This window comes from Pipistrellus kuhlii, unplaced genomic scaffold (genome assembly GCF_014108245.1).
Source record: "Pipistrellus kuhlii isolate mPipKuh1 unplaced genomic scaffold, mPipKuh1.p scaffold_m20_p_1, whole genome shotgun sequence".
NCBI classification, from domain to species: Eukaryota; Metazoa; Chordata; class Mammalia; order Chiroptera; family Vespertilionidae; genus Pipistrellus; species Pipistrellus kuhlii.
The window spans coordinates 44,287,635-44,306,373 of NW_023425404.1; the positions used below are offsets into that span (position 1 = coordinate 44,287,635).

Here is an 18,739-nt window from a genome sequence, read left to right on the forward strand (position 1 = left end):
AATGAAGGGGAAAAAAAGAAAAAAAAGAAAAAAAAAGGTCCTGAGTAGGATCCTGGGGCTTTATCAGATCTTAGAGGGTCTAGACCAGGAAATTTCCCAGATATGCAGGGGGCACTCTCACCAGGTACTTTCCTCACTGCCTCTCTCCCACCCCACAAAAGAATGCTCATAGTACAAGACTCCTTGCTCTCTCCTCTTTCAGTTCCATTCCAGGGCCCTTTCTTCCTACTGCACAGTGTCTAGACCCCTTAGATTCCCTGAATCTCACTGTAGACACTTTCCTGTGACAAAGGAGCAGGGTTACACGCCGAGAACTGAGACATGCTCCCTGTGAGCTGGAGCCAGCTGAAGCAGCAGAGCAAGTCTGGAGGCAGGGCAGGCAGGCTGAGGCTGGGAAAGAGGTCTTCAGGGCACAGGAAGTGGTGGCTCCAGGGAAAAAACAACTAGCTTTGGCTGGTGATGGGAACCTGAGAAACGCTGTAACAGAGCTGAGATTATGACTGCACCATGGTGAGTCCGATGCTACTCTTTTTATTATTTTTATTTTATTGATTTTTTTATTAAAGAGAGGAAGGGAGAGGGATAGAGAGTTAGAAACATCCATCAGCTGTGTGCCCACAACTAAGGAACGTGTCCTTGACCAGAATCGAACACAGGACCCCTCAGTCCGCAGGCCAATGCTCTATCCACTGAGCCAAACCGGTTTCGGCTGATGATAATCTAAGCCAGGCCATCTTCTAGAAACCCCAAGTCCTTTATTTATTTATTTAAAAAATATTTTTATTGATTTCAGAGAGGAAGGGAGAGAGATAGAAACATCAGTGATGAGAATCATTGATTGGCTGCCTCCTGCACACCCCACACTGGGGATCAAGCCTGCAACCTGGGCGTGTTGTCCTGACCAGGAATCAAACTGTAACTCCCCTTCCCCCCAACCCTCTACACTCCCCACCCCCGCTTCACCATCCCTGGTTCATAGATTGACACTCAACCGCTGAGCTGTGCTAGCCGGACACAGAACCCAAAGTCCTTTAAATGGGCTCTGTGGCCAGCACCAGACTGCAGGAGCCCGCTGTACTCTTTCAGCTCCGGAACCTCCATCCAGAGACAGGAAGTCTGCCTCTGGGAGTGGCCACACTGTAGCCATAGTCCCAGCGATAGGCAACAGCAAGGCTGGAGCAGGCATCGGTTGAGATTCCTGCTGAGAGGCCGCAGTATGACGGCTGAACAAAGCAACTGCCATACCTCTGCTCCCCACCTGCTCTTTCTCCTCTAGGCCTGACCAGCCCAGGGCTGGGGGTTACCTGGCTCTTTATAGCTCAGGCTGCCCCACTGTGCAATGCTTAATCAGGAGCACGCTGCCCCCTCCTCCCCCACAGGCCTGCAGCTTTTATAAAGTACAGGAAAGCCAGAACATATAATAAAACCGAGCTACAGAATTTTGTCCTTTAACTCACTCCATTGTGGCATACCTTTCCCAGGCAGCCTGCGGGTCGGCTTACCTGGTTGTCGATCTTGATTTCTGTCAACGTGTCATTTTCTCTCAGCGCCTCTACCAGGGCCAGGATCCCAGCTCCAGTTATAAAATTGGATTCTATGTTTAGACTTTTCAAGGTCTTGTTCACTTTCAGCATATCTGCAAAAGCCTTATTAATTCAAAAAGAAAATAACCATTAGGGTTTCTAAAGACCTATTTCCTGAATAAGTCTTTAGAAACTCCCCACCCCCAAATTAAATGAGTCTTTTTTTTAACAGTACTTAAAAAACTTAGTTAAATCATACTTTCACCTCAAAGCTAAAAGATAATTTAAAACTCAAAAAACTGTTTAGTCCAGCAGCCCACACTTATGAATTTTATATATCTGCAAAACTAAAAAAAAAGAAAAAAAAAAAAGAGAAGATACTGACATAGGATTACAACTCACACACACACACACACACACACACACAAACAAAAAAACAAAACAACAACACTTCACTGCCACCTGTTATCACTACCAATGTTATTTTTGAGAAAAGGCAGTTTAACATTAGGCAATATGTACAAAGGATTTAATTTCAGAATTATTTCATTTTGCCCCTTCCTTTATGAATGAATTAAAATAAAACCTTTACTACTGACTAGCATTTAGACACTACTGATTTAGTCATATCACTTCAGGTCATCCAAAATCAGAACTCCTCAGATAACTCTTGTAGGGCAGCTACAAGTGTTTATCTGAAAGGACCCACTGAGGCTCAGAGGAATGAATAAAAAAGACTCATAGGTGGGCATATACAAGTGAAATTTCAGAACTCCTAGGAGAGAGAGTCCTCAAAGTTTCTAGCAAGAAAAAATAAGTTTGCTCTAGTTGGTTTGGCTCAGTGGATAGAATCAGTCCACAGATCAAAGGGTCCAAGGTTCGATTCTGGTCAAGGGCACAAGTCCAGGGTTGCAGGCTGGATCCCCAATAGGGAGCATGCAGGAAGCAGCCAATCAATAATTCTCTCTCATCATTGATGTTTCTAACTCTCTCTCCCTCTCCCTTCCTCTCTGAAATCAATAATATATATATATATAAAAGTTACATGGAAAAAAGTGTCACTCAATTTCAAGGCACTTGAGAATTGTATATGCTAAGGATAAGTTTTAAAATTTGGAGTCAATCCATATATATAACATAAAATATGATGTAAAGCCGCTGGAATAGCTCAGTGGTTAAGCATTGATCTATGAACCAGAAGGTCATAGTTCTATTCCTGGTCCGGGCATATGCCCGGGTTGAGGGCTCAATCCCCAGTGGGGGTGTGCAGGAGGCAACCGATCAATGATTCTCTCTCATCATTGATGTTTGTATCTTCCTCTCCCTTCCCTCTGAAATCATTAAAAACATATTTATTTTAAAAATATTATATAAAATATATAAAGTTCAAATGTGAAGATAATAAAATAACTACAATTTGGTGATAGAAGAGGAAGGAGGGATGGAAGGTAGAGTGAGTTCAGAAATGCCTTCATCTTTTCTAATGGATGATAACAAATGATCTAAGATGGCAAATTAAAAATAAAAATGAAAATAAAATAAAAATGTATGTATACTAGTGTTTTTCTACTGTGATTGCATATTAGAATGACCTGGAAGCCTTACAAATATACCAATGCTTAGGTCCCAACCCAGAATAATGAAATCAGAACCTGGTGGCCTTGATAGCTACATTTTAAATTGTTGACAGTACTACAGATCCCCATCTCACCCCCCACCGCTTTGCCCCCCTCCACCCAACCCCCATCCCCCCACAGGCCTTCATCCCACTATCGTCTGTGTCCATGATGGATAGCTGCGTTTTTGAAAAGCTCCCCAGGTGACTAACATTCAGATACTTTAATTAAAGTTATAAAGACAACAACCAGAAGAATGAAAAGCAAACCAACAGTGATTATTCTGGGGAACAGAACAAGGAATGTCTAAACTATTTAAGTAGTTTTTATGGAGGAAGAAACAGGAAGGATGGAGAAGGAGTCCAACTTGGGGGTTTCTCAGCCTTTGCACTGTGGACATTTGAGGCAGGAATTCCTTGCTGTGGGGGGATGTCTTGTGTACTGAGACCCACTAAATGCCAACAGTACCCCCTCTTCCCCTCCCAGTAATGACAACCAAAATTATCTCCAGACGCTGCCAAATATCCCTGGAGGGCAAAACTGCCCTGAGTTGAGAACCACGGAACTAGAAGAATAATCCTGTGTATTAGTCAGGCAGTTGCATGACCTAAAAAGCAAGTACAAAGATTTGGACTGACATGACTGTATACCGTGTAAATCGAAGTGCCAGGTCTTTAATTAGAATTAAATGTACACATTTTAATTAGAGCACTAGTGGGAATGCATCAGGCCTTTCCTTATGGATGCTTCAAGCTTTGAGATTTACTTTCATTATTAAAATAACAAAATGTCAGAGCAATTACGCCGTTATAGAAAAAGCTGCAGGACCTCCTGGCAGGCTGCCAGAGCTTGCCAATTTCTTTTAAACTTGAGAAAACACTTTTCTCATACTGAACAAAACAGGGGAGACCCAGCCAAACATAACCCTGGGCAGAAGGCCCAAGTTCATTTAAGTTCAGCAAATATTTGAGCATCTATTACATGTGCTGGGGAGGATAACATTAGCAAAACAAAGACTACATTTCTTAAATATTATAGAAATAATTAAGGTAAAAATATATCTTAGAGAGAAGGCTTAGCTTTCTGTACTATACAGCGCTGTATAAAAATGCAGGTTTCTGCAGTGTCTGTATCAGTGTCATCCAAATGGTAGACACCAGACACGCAGCTGTGGAGGCCTTGAAAAATGGCTGGAGACATGCTGTAAATGTAAATGTAAAATGCACAAAGATGTACACGAAAACAATAAGGTAAAATACCTCATTATATTTCCAACTTGTATTTTGAAATTTTCAATATATTGGTTTAAATAAAATATACCATTAAAGTTAAAATTAATTTCATTTCTTTCTTTCTTTTTGTTTGCTTGTGTTTCTGTTGTTGTTGTTAATCTTCACCTTCCATTGCTTTTCAGAGAGTGGAAGTGAGGGAAGGAGTGAGGGGAGGGGAGAGAAAGAGAGAGACACATCCATTGGTTGCCTCCTGCACATGCCCCAACTGGAACCAGGAATCGAAGCTGGGACCCTTCGGTGTGAAGGCCAGCACTCTAACCATCGAGCAACACCAGCCAGTGCCCTTTTTATTTTTTAATGTGGTTCCTGGAAAACTGAAAATTATGCATATGGCTTACATTTGTGGCTGCCATTTTCTTTTGATTGTACAGTGCTGTAATAAACTCTTGACTTTTCTGGGGCATCATTGTTAATAATAATAGCATTTTTTACATATTTGGGACTTTACACTGGCATTCAGTGATGGCAAGTTCTGTCAATACTCACTTCTATAGTGTGGTTAAGTGGAAGTACTTGGTGAACTTATATGGAAATATCTGGTGAACTAAACTTAATTAAATTCACTAAATTCACTTCCTGGCTTGACTACATGCTTAATCTTAGTTAAGTTACTCAGCCTCTCTGAGCCTCAGTTGCCTCATCTATAAAATGGGGATAATGCAATCTTACATACACATTGTTTGTCTACATTTATAATGATTTCACAAGTGCCTTGTTGAATCAGGTTTTGAACCTTACATAGAAAAGTGTCTTGAAGAGCTTGGCTTTAATGCTGATTTTTACTTCTCAACAGTGAGGCGTTCAGTCATAAACACAGACGGAAGATCTCTGTTGCCTGTGGGGTAGTGGACCAATTTTCAAACTACCCACAGGCTCTTTCCTGACAATGGCATAACTGAAAGGGGAATCATCTGGGGCAGCGGTCGCCTACCTTTCGGACCTCACCGACCGCCAGTGATCTGTGCACCACCCATTAGGACCACTGACTTAGGGGCAGCCAGGTGAGAGCTGGGCCATCTTGGCATAAAGCCAAAAAGTCTTTTCTCTTCACACCCCAAAGGATAGCAATTCTTCCTCACAATTGTATAGTGTGCTGGTCACACAGAGTGCATTCACCATAGTTGTTGATTAAAAACAGTATCAAAGAAATTACTGCTGAAACCGGTTTGGCTCAGTGGATAGAGCTTCGGCCTGCTGACTGAAAGGTCCTGGGTTCGATTCTGGTCAAGGGTATGTACCTTGGTTGCGGGCACATCCCCAGTAGGGGGTGTGCAAGAGGCAGCTGATCGATGATTCTCTCTCGTCAATGTTTCTCTCTATCCCTCTCTCTTCCTCTCTGTAAAAACTCAATAAAATATATTAAAAAAAAGAAAAAGAAAAGAAATGGCTATATTTGGAATTTACTTAGTTCAGTTAAAAAGCTACCTATTTGATCTGAGTAGGTTAGATTATTTATTAGTAGTGTTGATAATGGATTAGAAATTATTCCTATTCCTGCCATTTTATTTAATGTGCATGAATCCCAGTGCATGGATTCATGCACACTGAAGGGACATTAATTAGAAGGTGGCTGGCAGGTAGGACTGAGAGAGACGGGTTGGACACACCCTGGAGCCGACCTCCCTTGGTCCCTCCCTCGCTAGCTGCACCTAGGGCAGTGTCTCGGCTTGAAGGGCATCTGCAGAGTGAGCAGGGCCCCTTCAGCAGGTGGGGTCCCTCAGCCTGGCCTGCGGGAATGGGGCTGAAAACAGCTCTCTGACATGCCACGAGGGATCCCAGATTGCAAGAGGGCAGTTCTCTGGTGATGCATCCTGGAATCAGGCTCCTTCCTCTCTGATTCTGGGGTGCATCACCTGAGAACTACTGCTGCCAAGTCACCGCAGCTCAGCAGCTCCTGCATTGAGCGTCTGCCCCCTGGTAGTCAGTGTGTGTCATAGCTACTGGTCAGATGGTCGGACAGTTGCTTAGCCTTTTATATATATAGATAATATATCAAGTAGGAGTGACAAGTTATTTCTTTGTTTATCATCCCTTTGGCCACTTACATACAGAATGTACTGTGAATATTTTTTGCTTTATTGAAAACAAATCTAAAAGGCAGAGATTATACAGATAAGAATCCTTAAATTGTTAATTTCATTTTACCAATGAGCTAGTTGTGCTCTTTTTCTAACTTAATGATAGGTTTTAAATTCAAAACTGCTCTCAACTTACAAATTTAGATAAGTATAATTTCTAGTGAAAATATCAATTTTTCAGCTTAGTGCTTATGTAATCATGGAAATATTCTCTATTGCTGAGGCTGGAGGGCACACTCATTCATTCATTTATCAAGTGTTTTTCAAACATCTATCCTGTGCCAGCACCATAACTTTCACATTGTCTGTTTTTTTAAGTATTTCAGATCTTCCAAAAGACCTGTTACTTTAAATCACGGCATCAAGTAAAGAAAACTTCTGATTTTCTAGCTGAGCATTAGATGCTGTAGAACCACAGGGAGATACTCAGGCTCCTGATAACTGACATATTTTAGCAAATGTTTGACAGTGGGGCATTGTGTGTAAATACAGCAGAGTTTGATGGTTAAGCATTCTCATTGAGGAACCAAAAAGACCTGGTGGTGAACCCTGGCTCTACTGCCTACGGGCTGAGTCACCTTAGAAGAGTTAATTCACCTCTCTGAGCCTCACATTGCTCATTTGTCAAAGTGGGAACTAATAATAGTACATACCTGATAATACTATAGTGGAGATTAGGTGAGGTGACATGTGTAAAGTATAGAGATCAGTGCTGGAATTTACTAGTTGCTCAAGAAATGTTAGCTATTAACAGGAGGAGTAACACTGATGATGGTGATTGTAGCAGTAGTTAATTGGGTCAAGGGGGTCCTTGTTTAGCTGAATTATCAAATGTGCACAGAAGGAACAGGGCTTTGGTTTTTTATTTTCATATTCTCGTTAACAATATCAAATACAAAAATGTTTCAAGGTTGGGTTGTTAAAATATTTTTGAAACATACTAATCCATTTTAAAGATTAAAATGAAATATACTTTAACGTTTTTATATGTGCCAAGTTCTTGTAGGATTTGGAGGTCTTATGATTGTGACAGAATGTTATTATAGATGCAAAAAATTTCAGAAAATTTGTACTAAGCCCAGAACAAAATCTAGATATTTGTTTAGCTAAATGTCTCATCTAATCCTGTTTCTTTCCCCTAAAAAGTGTATTGCTAACAAAATTCTACATAATTCAAAGTGCCTGACAACTGGATCTTGTTTTATTGTCTTATTATAATTTATTTTGTTTATTAACTGTGTCAAAAATAAATTTACCAGATCTAAAAGTTGTTAATAAGGCAAATTAAAGAGTTTATAATGAATTTAATATTTTCACGTTACATTTCTAAGAATTTTACTCACAATTGCCACAGGGTCATTGCTGCGGGTGGCAGCCAGGCTGAACTTCTTGACATGGGTGTTGGTCTCCAGAGCCTTTGCAAATTCTTTCAGGGTTGGGATTGGAATGTTCTACGATGGGGAAGGTACAGAGAGTTGACAAACCAAGGATCCATAGCTTTAAGTACCTTATATACAATATTTAGATGACTAATTGCATGCTATCCACTCTAACAGACATTATCACCCATCTTCCAACAACTGAAGCCATCCACAGTCAATAGCAAAACTGTGTCTAATAAGGGAATGTAACAGGAGACACTCTGGCATCACCTTTCTGTTTACTAACCAAAAAATTATGCACCTACCACATTCCCCTCTTCTCTTTCATTCTCTGTGTTCTAACCAGACGGACCTACTTGCTATTCTTTTAATATGCCATGGTCTTTCTCTCCTCTATACTTTTAGATATGCTTTTTCCTTTATCTGGAAATTCCTCTGTCCTTTCTCCGATTAATTCCTACTGGTCTTTTAAGACTCAGCTAGCCGAAACCGGTTTGGCTCAGTGGATAGAGTGTCAGCCTGCGGACTGAAAGGTCCCAGGTTCGATTCTGGTCAAGGGCATGTACCTTGGTTGCGGGCACATCCCCAGTGGCGGGGGGGGGGGGGGGGGGGGGGGGGGGGGGGGGGGGGGGGGGCGGTGGTGGTGGTGGTGGTGGTGGTGGTGGCGGTGGTGGTGCAAGAGGCAGCTTGATCGATGATTCTCTCTCATTGATGTTTATAACTCTCTATTCCTCTCTCTTCCTCTCTGTAAAAAATCAATAAAATATATTAAAAAAAAAGAAAAAGACTCAGCTAAAATATCACCTCCTTTGTTTATTGGCTCTCATGGGCAGGATCAAAGTTTTCCTTACCTGCAATTCCATAACATTTGGGGGCTTACCACATCATGCTCTAATTATTTGTTTCATGTTATTCTCCTAACAAAAAGTTCTTCAGAATAGACAAAATGAATCCTACTCCCTCTTCTACAGCACTTAGCCGGGTACTGACCACGGGGGCGGGAGGCCATATGGAGCGCAGCCAGAGGTTGATGTGTCTTATATGTCCCACAGACAAATTCTGGGACTGTGAGCAACTTAACCTCTTTGAGTCCCACTAAGAATTAAATGGGATAATGAATTTCAAGTTTTCAGCAAAAAATCTGATACGTAACGAGTACTCAATAAAAGTCTGTTATTATTATTAAATGCTAGAAATTGGCCCAATAAGAATGAACAAAGCATGTCAGACAATGCTCTCGCTTTCTCTCTTTCTCTCATATACAACATACATACACACACACACACACACACACACACACACACACACACGTCTCCACTTGAGAGTCACATGACCTATTGCCAAATAGGATAACGTGTAAGTGACAATGTGTGACTTCCTAGAAGAAGTATTAATAATAAAATGCACTGTGGCTTCCTGACTGTCCTCTTTCTCTTGGATCACCCACACTAGGGGAAGCCAGCTGTCAATGAAGTGAGGACACTCAGGCCACCCGAAGGAAAGGGCCATCTGGTAGAAACAGAGGCTTCCTGTAAACAGGCACATGAGTGTACCTTCTCAGAAGTAGGTCCTCCTGCCTCAGGCAGGCCTTTACATGATTGCAGCCCTGGCTGATAGCTGCCTGATAGCCTTTTTGGAACACTGAGCCATACCACCCAGCTAAGTCACTTCCTGTTTCCTGATACTCGAAAACTGTGTGAATAAATGTTTCTTCTTTTAAGCCTGTAAGTTTTGAAGTAATTTGCTACTCAATAATAATCAGTATATTATTTAACACAACTACTATTATTGTTTCCAAGAATTCTAGAAATCACTTATTTTTTAAATCTACTTCTTTTGAATAGGATATCTTGCCTCAAAAATAAGTGACTCAGCAGAAACCGGTTTGGCTCAGTGGTACAGCATCGGTCTGCGGACTGAAAGATCCTGGGTTCGATTCTGGTCAAGGGCATGTACCTTGGTTGCGGGCACATCCCCGGTAGGGGGTGTGCAAGAGGCAGCTGGTCGATATTTCTCTCTCATCGATGTTTCAAGCTCTCTATCTCTCTCCCTTCCTCTCTGTAAAAAATCAATAAAATATATATTTTTTAAAAAAATCAGTGACTCATGCCGAAACCGGTTTGGCTCAGTGGATAGAGCATCGGCTTGGGGACTGAAAGGTCCCGGGTTCGATTCCGGTCAAAGGCATGTACCTTGGTTGCGGGCATGTCTCCAGTGGGGGGTGTGCAAGAGGCAGCTGATCGATGACTCTCATCGATGTTTCTAACTCTCTCTCTCTCCCTTTCTCTCTGTACAAAATCAATAAAATATATTAAAAAAAAAATCAGTGACTCAAAAGATTTCAAATAGGTAATCAGTCATCCCCTTTAAGTTTCCTAAACTCATGATAAATCAAGTGACTGACAACAGTCACGGTGAGATACCTTAATGTTGTTGAGGTTGACTTCTTGGAGGCTGGGATCATTAGCTTTCATCTGCTGCAGACTTACTTCCACATTCGTGGGGTTGGGTGGTTCCTCAAATACAGGCTTGACCTTTTCACCTTTGACCACATCTAAGACACAAATTTAAAAAAAAAGAAAAGTAAGGATTCTCCTGTCAAAATCAGTGATGATTCCCCCCCAAATGACCTTTCTTTCATATGCTCTGATTATTTTTTTTTAATATAGTTTATTGATTTTTTACAGAGAGGAAGAGAGAGGGATAGAGTTAGAAACATCGATGAGAGAGAATCATCGATCAGCTGCCTCTTGCACACCCCCTACTGGGGATGTGCCCGCAACCAAGGTACATGCCCTTGACCGGAATCGAACCTGGGACTTTTCAGTCTGCAGGCCGACGCTCTATCCACTGAGCCAAACTGGTTTTGGCTCATATGCTCTGATTCTAATAATACTTTATTATCAATGACAGTAAGCTTATTCTCAACTAAACAAGCATGGGAATGGTATGGCTCTGAGTTATAGTTTCAAAGATTGATGCTTCTCAACCGCAATAAGAAGTCTCAGTAGCTGACACTGCATGGAGCCAAAAGTGCAGGAGACCCTACAGCAAGCATGACAAACTTGCAACCCAGCCAATACAATAGTATGTAAGAAACCATATAATAAAAGTTTCATGAAGAGACTGAACATAAACTGTGCACCTATGGATGAGGACAATGGGGGGTGGAGAAAGGGCAGAGGGTGGGGTAGGAACCTGGTGGAGGGGGGAAAAAATGAGGAACTTTTGTAATAATATGAACAATAAAGATTGATTTGAAAAAAAAGTTTCATAACTTAATTTTTACAATGACTTGTGATACATAATTATTAATAATGCATTACAACGTTCGCTAATGACTGATTACTATAATCAAGTTGCATTCATTTCCCCGATGCTGGGGAAATGAATTTCTCTCCACTAATACTGGCAGTGAGACGCCGAAACCGGTTTGGCTCAGTGGTAGAGCGTCGGTCTGCGGACTGAAAGGTCCCGGGTTCGATTCCGGTAAAGGGCATGTGCGTTGGTTGCGGGCACATCCCCGGTAGGGGGTGTGCAAGAGGCAACTGGTCGATGTTTCTCTCTCATCGACATTTCTAGCTCTCTATCTCTCTCCCTTCCTCTCTGTAAAAAAAAATCAATAAAATATATTTTAAAAAAAATACTGGCAATGAGTATTTTAGCAGCCAATTGCCACGTCATTAGTCTTGGACTGACTTGTTTGGTGTGCGCAACAGGAAACAGTTCACTTTCAGAGAAAAGTAGCCTTATTTGTGTTAAGTTTGTTTTTGTTTGTTTGATTGTTTTTGTTAGAACAACTCAGCAAAATAAAATTCCCGTTTATTGTGGACAACATTGTTTCACACATACATCTAACAGGCCAAAAAAATAAATAGCAACTTCATAGACAAAAAAAAAAAAAAAAAAAAAAAGGAAAAAAGAAACCTTTTCATCTTTGGCCTTTTTAACCATCTCATATTATAGAAACCAACTACTTATAGTACAGCTAAGTACATACACAAGAAGTTATTGGAATGCTCGGAATAAGATTTTTTGTTGTTGTTGTTTTGCTTTTTTTGACAAGTTTTTTTTTTTTTTCTTTCCTCCTTTGAGAGTATAATGAACACGGTCACACCACAAGTAAAGTCAGAAGAAGGACAAAGAATGCTCCGAAGGCTGGTTTGGTCATCCCAAGATCATTAAAAATGACTGACCCCTAACAATATGTACAAAAATATAAAATGTGAATAAAAATGCAAACAAATTTTCCTTTTTAAAGTACTTTTAAGAAAAAAAGCAGGGCCTTGGAAGTTTTGTTTCTTTTTTTCTCCCCCGTTGCAAATTCACATGGTGGTTTTGGTTGGGTGGTGAAGACCGCGTGTCACCTGCAGGTGGCGCTGCCTGAGGTGGGTGGGTGGGCAGGCGGGCGGGAGTCTCTCATCAAAGGTGACCACATTTAGATTCTGAGACGGGAAGTAGAGGGTGAATAGGCCACGGGGGCCTCCAACCTTTTCTTTTTTTTGCTGTCTAGTCATCCTCATCAGTCTTCTGCTTCTTGGTGCCAACATTGTCATCCTCATCATCGTCATCCTCCTCATCTTCATCTCCATCCTCTTCCTCACCACCACCTTCCTCTTCCTTTTCTTCCCCCTCTCCTCCTCTTCCTCTTCTTCATCCTCCTCACTGTCAGCCTCCTGCTCCCCATTTTCCTCATTCTCAGCATTTCCATCTGCAGGTGCATCTCTTCCTGAACCTTAATGTAAACTACGGGCTTTGGGTAAAAGCATGTGTCGATGCAGGTTCGCCAATTGTAACATATGTACCGCTCTGTGGCAGGATGTTGGTAATGGGGAGGCTATCCGTGAGGAAAGGCAGGGGATATATGAAACATCCCTGTGACTTCCTCTCATCTTTGTTGTGAACCTAAAAATGCTCTAAAAAAATGTGTGTTTTTAACAATATGTATATGTATGTATAAAAGCCAAGAAGGTTAGGCACCAGACTTTTAACAGCCAACATGTTGTCAGAATGTTACCCTTTTTCATGTTGAAATTACCAATGAACATTTTTTATCTGTATGCATAAGAAACCAGAAAGAAAATGAAAGGAACATTGCTTGTTGTCTGTGTAAATTACCCATGATGATTTATATATATGCTGCTGAGACTAGAGAGCATCTCCCAAGTTTTCATCAAAGAGAATAAAACAGAATTCATCTCAGAAAAGCTGTGGTCTTTGGGGAGTTTTTCACAGCACCTGGATCACATTGTCCAAAATTACATTATTGGTCTGTCCCTACTATGGGTAGGTAAGTTCCTTTGGGCCACATGTGTCAAACACAAGGCCCGCGGGCCAAATCTGTCCCGCCAGGCCTTGCAATGTGGCCGGCACTGTGCTGTCATCACTGCACTCCGCTGCGTTTCCATCACAATGACAGTTTATGACTGTTCAGTAAACCATTCGGCCCGCAATTTAGGCTGGATTTTAGATTTTGGCCCCTTCTCTGATTGAGTTCGACACCCCTACTTTGGGCAGTGACCATCTTTTACCTTTGCACCTAAAGACAAAACCCACGACATACAGTAGATATTTGGAAGATGACCAATGAGTAAGGGGGAGAATCTAATGAGCTGACCCTTGGCCAGGAAATGGTCTGGCACTTCGGTGCCAGCAAATCCATCCCAGTGTGTCTTTCATGCTCTCTGGGGGATCTGGGTATTCAAATTCTAATGACAAGTACCCATTGTTGAGACCAAAAAGACACTGAAATAGAGAAAATAACTTATTTAAGATGCTTGATGAAAACCTCCTTGGGAACAGGAAACTCTGCATTCCAAGCTAACTATGCAACCTATCAGCAATTTTACCTTTTGACTGAAGGGACCTAACTACAGAGTGTGTTTTGGATAAAACAACTGGCTGTTACTAGTTGCACTGCCAGACAGAGTTCCCAGGACCAGCTGCTCTATGCTGGTCTGGTTGCCCCGAGCCCAGGGATCATTGGTGAATGGACAGAAGCCACCCGCAAAGACGGCAGCACAGGAGTCAGGACGCACCAGGAGGCCCAGTCAGCAGGCCTCTCCTCCCAAGCTTCACAGAACCACAGATTCCGCGTCAACTTACTTCGCACAGGCCCTTTGCCATCTTTACTGTTGGGTGTTTCTTCATCAAACTTCGGGTTATTGAGCATATTGTGTACTCCAAGAACAGCTGGAAGAAGAAAAAATCAGTGAAAAACCATGTTAGGATATCCACATTATTAATTTTTTCCTTGAAGAACGATTCTTTTTATCATAAAGATGAGCTTCAGACTCATATTTCCTTGCACAGTGTGTGATACAAATATAGTGTTAAATAAACTGATACAGTAACACACACACACACACACACACACACACACACACTCCCTGTAAGACCACCAGCAATCTACACAGGTCTTTCTAGATCTGGACCTGTGACACCATTTGGGATCCGAGGGACAATGGTCTTGTGATGGTTCCAAATTACTGAAAACCTGCTAAGACCTCCTACTAAAGTAGATTCAACTCATCAGCTTTCCCATCCGTAAAACGTGAGGGCCGGACTGAATCTAAGGATATTTTAAGATTTGATGTTATAGAGATGATGGCATGTATTTTTTCAGAGGCAAAGAGCAGAAAGATCATGGGTCTCTTTCAATGTAAGCTTCACCACGAGAAGTTGCCCTTTCCTTATCTAAAGCATCTCACAGTTTGATTCCGGTCAAGGGCATGTGCCTTGGTTGCAGGCACATCTCCAGTTGAGGGTGTGCAGGAGGCAGCTGATTGATGTTTCTCTGTCTCATCGATGTTTCTAATTCTCTATCCCTCTCCCTTCCTCTCTGTAAAAAAAAAAAAAAAAAATCAATAAAATATATTAAAAAAAATAAAATAAGAGACACTGGCAAGGGAAGGCTGAGCATGCTGACATTTGAGGCTCCTGCACTACATGGAATTGGCACCAGGGGGCAGCACAGCATGCGAGGAACAGCACTGGGGGAGAATGCACACCAGGCAGGCTGTGGCTGCAACTGCGCACCCAGCTCTAACCTCGCTAATAAAATTACAGGCGGCCAGAGGCCACCTGGTGAAGGACCCCAGAATGGATAATCATCTGGTAACAGGGGGCAGAGCTCCCGTTAACCTCTGAGCTCATCAGCTGTACTGCAATCTGCACATTAGAAGGAGGCAGGAGGCCAGCACACCATAAGGAACAGCAAGTCTAGGGTTAAAAGGACACCCAGGAGCAGTCAATATGAATACTGTCATGTACTACCTGTGTGACTTGAGAAGTTACTAAATGCCTCCGGACCTCAGTTTTCCCATCTGTAAAATAGGGAAAATAATCATGCTTTACCTACTACAAAAATAAAATGACTGTCCTGGCCAGTGTGTTCAGGGGTTAGAGTGTCAGCCTGAGCACCAGAGAGTCACAGGTTTGATTCCTGGTCAAGGGCACGTACCTGGGTTGCAGGTTTGATCCCCATCCCAGTAGGGGTGTGTGTGGGAGGCAACAAATTGATGTATCTCTCTCACATGGATGTTTCTCTCTCCCTCCCCTTTTTCTCTCCCCCACTCCTCCCTCCCATCTACTCTCTCTAAAAATCTATAGAAAAATATCCTCACTCCTCAGGTGAGGATAAAAAAAAAAAGATGAAATGATTCCCTATGCATCAGGCACTGTTCTAAGTGCTTTATAAATTCTTATTAGTAAATACACATTTATTACTGTTTCTGGCATTGTCTAGGGAGAGGCCCTATTTGATAAGCACAAGCTACTGAGACCATCCAAAAAGACGCATCTTGCTTTGGTCCCATACTCACTGATAACTTCTAATTATAATTTGGCTCCATTGCCAAGTGTTAATTTTTGTGTTACCTGTTTCCGGTACACCTGGCAGGTGGATGGATCCGTCCCCACTGCCTAGCCCCAATCAGACTGCTGCTATGTGCACTGACAAGATCAAATCTCCAGGCCAGCAGACTGAGAACTAGAATGGCTTGACTGGGGACCACACAGAAATAGGGCCACGGTGGGGGTGCTCGCTGGAGGAATGATGTGCCCTTCTGCTCTGGGTCTGCTGGAGTACCATGGGCGGGGCACTGACACCCTTTCAAAGGCTGGCAGCTCTACCTCTTCCGGAGAGAGCAGCCCTAGAGAAGATGCGGGCTTCTTCCTGGTGCTGAGAGAGGGAGGCTACTTAAAACGAACACCAAGGTTTTCTTTGGGGATTATCCCCCTGGTTTCACTGCATGAATTTAAGGATCTTCCAAATGATGGGTGTTTTATCTCTTTCCTTCTCCTAAAACATTTCCTGGGAATTTAAGCCCAGCCCTGCATTCTCCCTTTGGGCAATTCCAGGACAGACTGAGAGGCAACAGTCACCATAACAAGATCTCTCCACAGCAACCATGGGGCTAAGGAGACTGGTCACTGCTAAGCACCTTCCTAATTGTGTGGCACAGGTGCCTCCTTGGGGCAGTGACTTCTGAGAGGGTTTCAAATATGTGAATTTAATACTGACCACTAATATCACAGAAGGAATGAAAATGTAGCTACAACGATTTGCATGCTATTAGAATAAGGCATAGCTGGTTCTCCTGGGAGGATGGAGATTATAATTATACTAGAGGCCTGGTGCACAAATTTGTGAATGGGTGGGATCCCTTGGCCTGGTCAGTGAACAGGGCTGATAGGGGCAGTCTTGCCCAGTCCCAATCGGAGCTGATCGGGGCCAGCCAGCTGCGGAGATGGAGTGCAGGAGGTTGGCTGGCCAGGGGAGGTTGGCTGTAGGAGTATACTGACCACCGGGAAGCAGCTCCTGCATTGAGTCTTTGCCCCTTGGTGGTCAGTGTATGTCATAGCGACTGGTCGACTGGTCATTTGGTCGCTTAGGCTTTCTATATATAAATGCCTTCCAATGGAATAAAAATGTAAAATTTTTTGCTAAAGCTATGGACTATTTTTTAAAATACGTCTTTCCTGGAATGACCTAATAACCCTCATGATCCATATATCCATCTTGTTTGGAAAAAAAGTGCATCCCATTGGTACACAAATATGCTGTTATATGCATGGACTCTTTCTAGAAGAATAGATAAGAAATGGGAGGGGGCTTATGGAATCAGGGTGAGAGACTTACTTTCATTATATATTCTTTTGTTACTCCTCACCTGAGGATATTTTTTCATCTTTTTTTAAATTTTATTTTATTTATTTATTATTTTTTTTAGGGAGATTGGAAGACAGAGGGAAAGACAGAGAAAAACATCAGTGTGAAAAAACACACTGATTGGTTGCTTTCTGTATGAGCACTGACCAGGGCACAGGCAGGAAGGAACCTGCAATCATGGTACGTGCCCTTGACCAGAATCAAACCTGGGACCTTGTGGGCTCTCTCTGCTGAGCCAAACTGGCTAGGGCCATTATATATTCTTTTGTACTTTTTTGGGCTTTTTCTATCTGCAAGAATAACCAATTCAAACAATAATGCCAATAATTATTGTACTGTTGCTACTGTTAAGAAAACTAGGGGAAAAGTCAGCGGATTGGGGTGAATGTGGATTTACTGCCCTGAGTGAATGTAACAGTAATTGCCCCCATTCCATAGTTGGGTTCAACAGACCTCTTAGTGGGGATCCAAATGGAACAGCAACTGGGGAAGAGCAAGAATGTCATGGAAATTTTGTGGTGATAAAGTCCCCAATGTGAAAGCGCTTTAGAAAGCGCAAGGGCTGTTATTTTATTGTGTAAGTTCTCAGCACTCCTTCAACTCTATTCTCTGATTTCTCATAGAAACTCTGAGTTTGGTAGGATGGGTTTTATTGGGGCATTTTACAGCTGAACTTCAGCAGAATGTTTGCTCAGAGAGGTTAAGTCACCTGTACCACGTCTTAGAGCTACATAAAGATTGAGGCCAACCAGTTATCACAATAAAAACTCAAAGGCTACTGTCATGGATGCAGACCTGGAAATCACAGAATGAAGTGACCCAAAGCTGAGGACTAACCTGTAGGAAAGTGACCCAGAGCTGAGGACTAACCTGCAAGATCGTAGAGTTCAGTGTCGGAAGCACTGGCCAAAGCTTCTTCCAGTTCTGGATCAAGAGTCACTTTTTCTTCTTTACGCGTTTCTACGGGCTTTTCTTTGGGGATAAAGACTCTCCCTTTAAATCAGAAGAAAAACAAAAACCATGGTGTGGGCTGCTTATAACAGGAGAAGCGGGCCCATCAGAGACTGCAGCTCTGGCCGTTAAGAGCCAAGTCAGTAAGCTGTTGCACATCCAACTGGGAAGCCTGAATTGCTGGGATGATGCCATTATCAATAACCCACAGTTAGAAGGAAGGAAGGCCAGAGGAGGAATCCTGCATTCTACAACACTGACATCCAAGGAGACTGCAGTCCTTAACCACAGAGAGGAATGGCTTCTACCACCCTCCTTCCCATCGATCAGCAGCACTGCCCTTAGACCTGGGCAAGGGGGGCGGGGACCCTTCTGTGGACTCCAACTTTAAAGAGCTCAGCTCTGGTCTCCTCTGGCTGCAAACCTCCCTACCCTCGAGCCACGCGCGCGCGCGCACAAACACACACACACACACACACACACACACACACACACACACACTGCTTCTACCCCACCAAGGGAAGAATGATGGGACAAAGAGGCTGCCTGCCAGACCACACCCAGGCACCTCAGACCCTGGGATTCTTTGCCTAAGAGCCCAGAGCCTGCTTCCATGCCCACCCTCCTGAATGCAGATCACACTGCTGGGATGCACACCCCCGGGCCAAGCGGAGGCTGTGGTGGGTGAGTATGAATGAGGTGTCAACCGTATGCATTTGAGGTTC

General features: G+C 42.7%; 1 protein-coding gene across 2 annotated transcripts in view; it reads right to left on the reverse strand.

The window, feature by feature from the left end:
- The window catches only part of TMOD2 (tropomodulin 2), a 54,159-nt gene that overhangs the window by 15,238 nt on the left and 20,182 nt on the right, over positions 1–18,739 (reverse strand). For both annotated transcript variants that reach the window (XR_006741810.1, XM_036441920.2), the window contains exons 4-8: positions 17,934–18,056; positions 13,997–14,083; positions 10,315–10,445; positions 7,853–7,960; positions 1,503–1,646 (exon numbers count right to left, since the gene is read on the reverse strand). Coding sequence is in view for 1 of the 2 variants with exons in the window: in XM_036441920.2 (XP_036297813.1) it covers positions 1,503–1,646; positions 7,853–7,960; positions 10,315–10,445; positions 13,997–14,083; positions 17,934–18,056 (593 nt within the window). In the remaining variant the exon portion in view is untranslated. The remainder of the gene's footprint in view (positions 1–1,502; positions 1,647–7,852; positions 7,961–10,314; positions 10,446–13,996; positions 14,084–17,933; positions 18,057–18,739) is intronic.